At 36.2% G+C, this 8,061-nt stretch overlaps 1 protein-coding gene across 1 annotated transcript in view; it reads left to right on the top strand.

The window, feature by feature from the left end:
* The window catches only part of CCDC112 (coiled-coil domain containing 112), a 50,318-nt gene extending 44,636 nt beyond the window's left edge, over nucleotides 1-5,682 (top strand). Inside the window, exons 8-11 of the mRNA XM_010862076.1 lie at nucleotides 1,601-2,011; nucleotides 3,442-3,537; nucleotides 4,728-4,846; nucleotides 5,077-5,682. Coding sequence (XP_010860378.1) covers nucleotides 1,601-2,011; nucleotides 3,442-3,537; nucleotides 4,728-4,846; nucleotides 5,077-5,107 — 657 coding nt within the window. The 3' untranslated portion in view covers nucleotides 5,108-5,682. The remainder of the gene's footprint in view (nucleotides 1-1,600; nucleotides 2,012-3,441; nucleotides 3,538-4,727; nucleotides 4,847-5,076) is intronic.
* Nucleotides 5,683-8,061: the final 2,379 nt, after the last annotated feature.

The raw sequence follows: 8,061 nt of genomic DNA, 5'->3' as shown, positions 1-8,061 counted from the left end.
AAGTCCAGAAATGCATTTTAAATCTGTTGAGCTGAGAAGGTTGAGTAGAAAATTTACCATTCTTATCTCCCACTTCCTTTAATATATCGTATGTTTTGCCTAAATGAACATACTTCTTTTCAGACGTTCCATGAACTTTGTGGTCCATGTCCTCTTGCTTATCTTGTTCTCACTTTCTGGAACCTCCTTCTTTCTTCCACCATCCACTGCTAACTTAACCTGCATCTGCCCAGACCATATGCTGCTTCCTTTTGCCTACTCACCCCTCAGAATTTCACTAACACTTGTTTATATGTCTTGTGTGCTATGCGATGGCATGTTCTAAAATATGTTCTAGTATTTATGCACATGTCTTATCTCACCTAGAGCAGTGCTGGTCAAACTTGGTCCATGGGTTGGATGTTAGTTTGCAAACTGTTTCTGGTCTTCAATGAGTTATTGTGATTATACAAGAATCAGCTACCCAGTAAGCATGCTATTTAGTTCAAGTGACTGTTTTTTCACAGAAAACTTCCTCGTTGAAAGAAGCAGTACATTGATTTACCTTCCGGCATGAATTCCTGATATTGTTGTGGACTGGTACTTTGAGTAGCACTGGACTAGATGGCATCTGGTATTGTTTAATCAGCTGTGGGTCCTATTCACATTGTCTTGCGTATAGTACACACAGCAGAAGGATGTATTTCATGAAAATGGATGATATACCATGAGGAACTTCAGGGAAAAGTAATTCAGTTTCCTTTATGGCATAGAAAAGCCCGCTAGAATTTTAAATAATCTTTACATACCCACTTATAAAGATATGAAGCTATTTTCCTTTTTTTTTAAATACTTTTGAAGCACTATGTGCCAAGCACTGACTCATTTAAACTTCAGAACAACCCTATTTGAGAAATGCTACCTACCACTTACAGATGAGCAAAATAAGGACAGAGACATGTAACGACTCACCCAAGGTTACATCTAGTAATTGGAAAAGCCAGGATTTGGTCCCAGATACCTGGCTTCAGAGCACATATCCTCACCTACCTCACTTTTAACTCCTTTTCTGAATTTGACCAGAGATGGGTCACTCAGAAGGGATTATAAGCCTAGAAAGAGAATTTGGAAGCAGAAGTGAAATGATCAGAGGAAAGGACTGTTTCCCGTGAACATCAAGGAAGGAGGTAAAGGGGAGGAGGAGACTTCATGAGGTGCAGTCCTTGTGTACCTGGTGATTCAAAGAGGAAGAGAAAGGCCAATGGAATAGCCATTATTTAGTGTTTTAAAAGATACATTAAATTTTTTACAAAGAGAAGTAGAAAAAGTTGCATTGGTTTAAAAAACCACTTTTCAAATCTAAGCAACAAGCATACTGCAGTCACTATGTAGAAAGAGATACGGATTTGAGGTTGTATTTTAAAATGGTTTTGGCGGGAATTCCCTGGCAATCCAGTGGTGAAGATTTGGTGCTTTCACTGTCGAGGCCCAGGTTCTGTCACTGGTTGGGGAACTAAGATGCCACATGCTTCACGGTGCAGCCAAATTAAAATAAAAAATAAAATGCTTTTGGTTATTAAAAATTTTTTTTTCTTGCTATTGTTGTTTTTTAACCACATAGTCTATTCAGCATTGGAAAACCAAAAAGCAACAAAAAAAGGAGGAAATTTTCAAATTAAAGGAAAAAGACAGCATACAAGTACTTTCTCATAGTAAACAGGAAGATAATCAAAAACAAAAAGAAGAACAAAGAAAGAAGCAAAAATTGGCCATTGAAGCTTGGAAAAAACAGAGAAGTATAGAAATGTCAATGAAAAACCCTTCCCAGTTAAAAGAGGAAGAAGAGAAAGAGAAAAAGCAGCAGAGAGAGCGTCAGCGCCAGTGTAAACTGAAATTGCTGCTGGAAACGTACACCCAACAGAAGAAAGAACAGGAAGAATTTTTGAGACTTGAAAAGGAGATACGGGAAAAGACAGAAAAGGCAGAAAAAAGGAAAACTGCTGCTGATGAAATTTCCAGGTTTCAAGAAAGAGTAAGTAAATACATTTCCTGAATAATTTTTCAGTGATACACATGGAGGTATTACTTCCAGGCTCAATTCGGCAAAAATTAATTGAATGCTTCTTACGTATCTTACGTATCTGGCCTGGACCTAGCATTAGTACACCAAAATAAGTAGGCTGTGCTCCCTGCTTTCTAGTAGGTTATAGTCTAGTGGGGATGAGTGGTGTGCAGATAGGGGACTTCGCTGTGATATGGTACACAGTGTGGCGCTTGAGGTGCGGACAGACAGCTTGGGGAGGTGGAGTGCACGGAGGGAAGCTCACACAGCTGCGTGAGGCAGAAGGCGATACTTGAGTCTTGAAAGGGAAGGAAAGAGCTCCTTCCTAGCAGAAGAAACAGCGTGAATGGGCGGCTTGGAGGAGCGTAACAGTAGCTTATGGGGGAAACTGTAAACACTTCAATATTCTTAGGGGGAGATGGAAGCCAGTATCGAGGGGGATACGGAAGCCAGCAGGAGACGAGACTGGAAAGGCAGCCACAGTCCAGGCCATGAAGGTCTTGTCTGCTCTGCCACACTGGCTGGGTTTTCCCCGTAGGCGATTTGCTTACTTGGTCACTGTCCAGCTTCCTACCATAGTGTAAGCTCTATGAAGGCAGAGGTTTTGTCCTTTTTGTTCATGCTTTACCCCAGGGTCTAGCACATTATACTCAGTGTATACTTAAAGGAATCAAGGTTATTGCTGAGAGGTAGGGCTATAGTGATTTTAAACAAATGTATACAAGAAAAATCCTAATCAAAGAAAGAAGTTGCAGTCTCATCAGATAGGGCAGAATTCAGTCCAATTATATTAAAAAAAGACAAGGAAGGGTACTTTAAAATGAAAAAGAGTACAAATGAGAGATAACTTATGAATTGCATCAAAATATACGTGCAAATATAGGCAACATTTATAAAGCAAAACATAAGGGAAGTACAAAGAAAATAATAAAAAATAACACATTACTAATGGTATTTCTTTTGGCTCATATAAAAAATAAAAATCTCCCTAACCAAAGATCCATTCCCCAAAAAAGCAAGCAAGTCACATAATAAAAGACTTAGAAAAAAAGAAAACCTTGTATTGCACAGAAAGTATAATGCAAGAGATCTAAAACCAGACATCTCTGTATTGATAACTGAAAATTTTACCCATTAAAAGAAAGGAAGTTTTAGATTGACCCATAAAATAAAACAAGAAACAGTTGAAAGAAAGTGATTCAGAAAGGATGTGCATGTGTTACGTTGATATTCAGAGAAAATAAAGCTCTTAGATTTTCTTTTTTTGGAAAAAGTTGATATTAAAGGTATATTGCTATTTAAGGTAATTTAATTTTACATGCAAGCAACTAAACTTTGAAATAAATTCTAGTTAATTTTACTTCTTAATGTTATCTTTTTTGTTGGTATATGTCTTTTAGGATTTACATAAACTTGAATTGAAAATTCTGAATAGACAATTAAAGGAAGATGAGAAGGCAGAAAAACAAAGAAAACTGGCAAAATTAAAAGAAAAGGTACTCTACACTGAGATTAATTATTTTCATTGTTATTATCATAATTCTTTTATTTGTAAGGCTCCAAACGTAAAATCCAGTTCTCTTTTATCTCCATCTCCTTTATTTCATACTTATTTACAAATTACAAAGCAACTGTTTAATTCTACCATTTCACATTATAAGCACCTCGTTTTCTTTTACCCTAAATTCCTTCTTTCTTCCTGCTCTTCATTCTTTTCTTCATTCTTCCTATGTGAAAAAAAGTGAAAGTGTTAATTGCTCATTTATGTATAACTGTTTGCAACCTCATGGGCTGTGGCCCACAAGGCCCCTTTGTTCATGGAATTCTCCAGGCAAGAATACTGGAGTAGATAGACTTTCCCTTCTCCAGGGGATCTTCCCAACCCAGAGATTGAACCCAGGTTTTCTGCATTGCAGGCGGATACTTTATTGTCTGAGCCACCAGAGAAGCCCCCATTCTTCCTATATGAGCCTATACTTTAGATCTATAGCAGCTATGAGCATTGTTGAATTTCATTGGTGATAAAGATACTAGTGACTCTCACAGATGAAACAAAGGACTACTTACTGGTGGTTATTTATCTTAAATTTATTGTCCGTCATAGTTTGCTGTGTTACATTTTCCTCATGCTGCTGCTGCTGCTGCTAAGTCGCTTCAGTCGTGTCCGACTCTGTGTGACCCCATAGACGGCAGCCCACCAGGCTCCCCTGTCCCTGGGATTCTCCAGGCAACAACACTGGAGTGGGTTGCCATTTCCTTCTTCAATGCATGAAAGTGAAAAGTGAAAGTGAAGTTGCTCAGTCGTGTCCGTAGCAACCCCATGGACTGCAGCCTACCAGGTTCCTCCATCCATGGGATTTTCCAGGCAAGAGTACTGGAGTGGGGTGCCAGTGCCTTCTCCAATTTCCCTCATGAGAGAAATACAAAAAAATACAACAGCGAAGTAGAATAAAGTAACTAGAAAAAATAAATTAACATTTTATTAGTAGATTGATGTAATCCAAATTTTATTTTAGCTGTATGAGCACAATTAGAAGTTTACTGAAGAGGTTATTAACAGTTTTATTTCTGTCTAGGGAATATCAAATATTTTTCTTAAACCTGCTTTCTGTTACTAAAGATCTTACAAGTACAAACTGAATAGTTCATTTAAATTAACTGGCACTCATTTTACTTCCGATTACAGGTTGAAAACAATGTTAGTAGAGATCCCTCTAGACTTTACAAACCTACCAAAGGTTGGGAAGAACGGACCAAAAAGATAGGACCAACAGGCTCTGGGCCACTTCTACATATCCCACATAGGTAAAGAAGGAGTTAGAATGGTGTTCACTCTATAATAATCTAATAAACTGTATATGAACTGTATATGTTTTATGTAATTTATATATATTATATTTTATAATAGTTTATTATAAACTTTTTAAAGAGTGTATAGATAAAACAAATCTATATACTTTTTAAAAGTTAACATTTAATCAAGACTTTAAAAAAATACCCTATATATTTATACTCTCTTTTCTTCTTCTCCTTAGGGCTATTCCAACCTGGAGACAAGGAGTTTAGAAAATATGGGATCATGAAATTGTCATTCAGTTGATGAGAATGTTAGCATATGGAGTTACAGGAGGAGAGAATGACCATGTCCTTAAAATTTTATTAGCCTCTTCAGATTGATTATTGTGTTGCATGTGAATTGGCAGGTATTAAGTTCTACAACGCATTGTCATTAGTGTTTCTTGTTTATACTAAGAGGGTAATTAATACATGTTGGCCTACTGATGTAAAAGTTCTTTGAATAAGTTTATGTTAGAAACAGTATTTTATTTAAATACTTAAAACATTTGAAAGATTTTTTTTTTTGTCATGGCATGGCAAAATAAATTGAGACAATCATAGAGTGACATTTTTAAACCAAGATTTTGTACCGTTTATAACTTGGAACTAAATTAACTTGAGTAACAAAAATTTTAAGTTTTTTCTTTTGAGTTATGAAATAAGTTAGAACTTTTTCTAAGTTTAACAAATTGGTAATTTGTCAGTTACTACATTTTTGTGTAACAAATATTTTGTATTTGTTTGACGCATGCTTTGTTTTATAAGGAAAATATTTATTTTAAAAATACACCTCTCACCTCCTATATATTCTGTTATTTGCATTATTGATATACAATCTTACTGGTCTCCTTCAGCTGTTCCACGTCTCCGTTCAGCCTTCCTGGGCCCACACATTTATAAACCTGTGTCCTTCACATCTTCTTCCTGGGCCCACACATTTATAAACCTGTGTCCTTCACATCTTCTTCCTGGGCCCACACGTTTATAAACCTGTGTCCTTCACATCTTCTTCCTGGGCCCCACACATTTATAAACCTGTGTCCTTCACATCTTCTTCCTGGGCCCACACATTTATAAACCTGTGTCCTTCACATCTTCTTCCTGAGCCCCACACGTTTATAAACCTGGGTCCTTCACATCTTCTCAGCTGATGCACTTTTCTTTGGTGCTTTGTTTGCCTCAAGATGTGAAAGTTTTGTTTTCAACAGCATCGGAAAAGTAAGCTGACTTTAAAGGACTATGATATTTCTTAGTAGTATTTAAAATTTTTTAAATTGCTAGACCAATACGTTTGGTCAAAAGAGTTAGTTTTTAAATTTCCAAACTTTTATAAATGAAAACACAATTTAACTTCATTCGACTCAATTTTATGAAAAAAAAAATTTTAAATCTTAGTTCCTAACTTTAAGTAGTTCCCACCTTACAGGAAGGGCATCACATACATGACAAATATAAGAAACTTCATTTCTTATAACTTTTATCTCAGTGTATGTTAATTATAATTTGATCATTTAGGTCAAATGATTTAGATACAAATTTACTAGGAGTAGTGTTTAAAACCTTTTCTTATTTCACAGTTAATATTCAAAGTAGATGGCTTCCAGATTTTGGAAACTGAATTCTATTTATACAATTCTTGGTGCAAAAAGAGAGAATTAATATAAAACACTGTTACTCAGGAATGCCCATTTTATTTGTTGCACTTGTTCTCCTTAACTTTTTAAAATGATTTGAGGTGGCTTAGAAATAAAATACAAACAACAGGACAAGAGAATTTAAAAACAGAACTGAATAACAACAGGATAGAGCAAAGTAAAGGTTTCTTATGCATTGCTTTCTGACATGTTGCTTTTTTGTTGTACACAAATACAGCTTTCTGTTTCCCGCATTTAAGGTAAGCCTATTGTATTGGGTGAGATGATTCTTACAGTTTTTGCTTAATTTTGTTTATAGTATTTTGAAGAAACTTGTCCTTCTAGTTGTATCTGAAACAAATAAGGAATTTATCATATGGATCCTTTGTATAAAGGATGCAGAGTAAACATAATGTCTTCAGTTACAGGCTCGTGGAAAAGAGGTCAGATAAACAGGTCTTACACTGGATTAAGAAATTGAGGAAAAAACACTAAAGGAAAAATGTTATAAAGCACCCACAGTTCTACTACTCTGAAGGTAACTTCTTCTGAAAATATACCTACATATTTTAAATAGCTATTCTTAGAGTACATTTTAGATACTATACTATTATCACTTAGCATTACAGCACGTACAATTTTTCTATGTTTCTATATAATTCAAACATTATCATTTAATAGCTAAATAATATTCAATTTTATACATACTCTGTCATTCCTATACTTTGAAGACTTGTGGTCTACATTTTTTAGCTAATAATGTGCAGTGACATTCTATGTGAAGGGTTAGATTCTGTCATATGTATGTCAGAATTCTTGTATGGTCAGAATCACCCATGAAAAAGTGGGTGATTACTTACCTAGGAAGTATATTCTCTCTCAGTGAGTCCACCATAGAAATATTTTCTCCATTTGGATCATATTAGTGGTTCTTGAGCTGAGAATCAGATGAAATATTTGGCTTCCCGCTAAGAGCCAGGTTGAATAGATTGTCTTTCTGTCTGAGCTTTGAATAGTTTCAGCCATTTGGTGGTGTATCTGTGCAAGTGAGAAAAATCTTCATTGTAATCATGGAATGAAAACTCCTTTAGACTGGACATACCTATGGACAATGACTCTTGGCCTCCATATTTGTACAGAAGCACCAAGGACAGCCCTCTGCCCATACCTGGCAGTTTGTTAATGTAGTATTTGTTAAAGACATGTAGGAATACCTGAATAATTAGTTACTACTACCTAACATTATTCAGGGTGCTTTGGATTGGTGAAAACTCCAGCCCACATGGTATGCTTTTTAAGAAATACATTTTCTAAGAAGGCTAACAAAATTATGCTCAAACTTGTATTCAGATCAGATCAGTCGCTCAGTCGTGTCCGACTCTTTGCGACCCCATGAATCGCAGCACTCCAGGCCTCCCTGTCCATCACCAACTCCCGGAGTTCACTCACACTCACATCCATCAAGTCAGTGATGCCATCCAGCCATCTCATCCTCTGTCGTCCCCTTGTCCTCCTGCCCCCAATCCCTCCCAGCATCAGAGTCTTTTC

This window comes from Bison bison, unplaced genomic scaffold (genome assembly GCF_000754665.1).
Source record: "Bison bison bison isolate TAMUID 2011002044 unplaced genomic scaffold, Bison_UMD1.0 scf7180017864476, whole genome shotgun sequence".
Lineage (NCBI taxonomy): Eukaryota > Metazoa > Chordata > Mammalia > Artiodactyla > Bovidae > Bison > Bison bison.
Note: the sequence above shows the minus strand (reverse complement) of the source record. Positions and strands in the feature narration are given on the sequence as shown.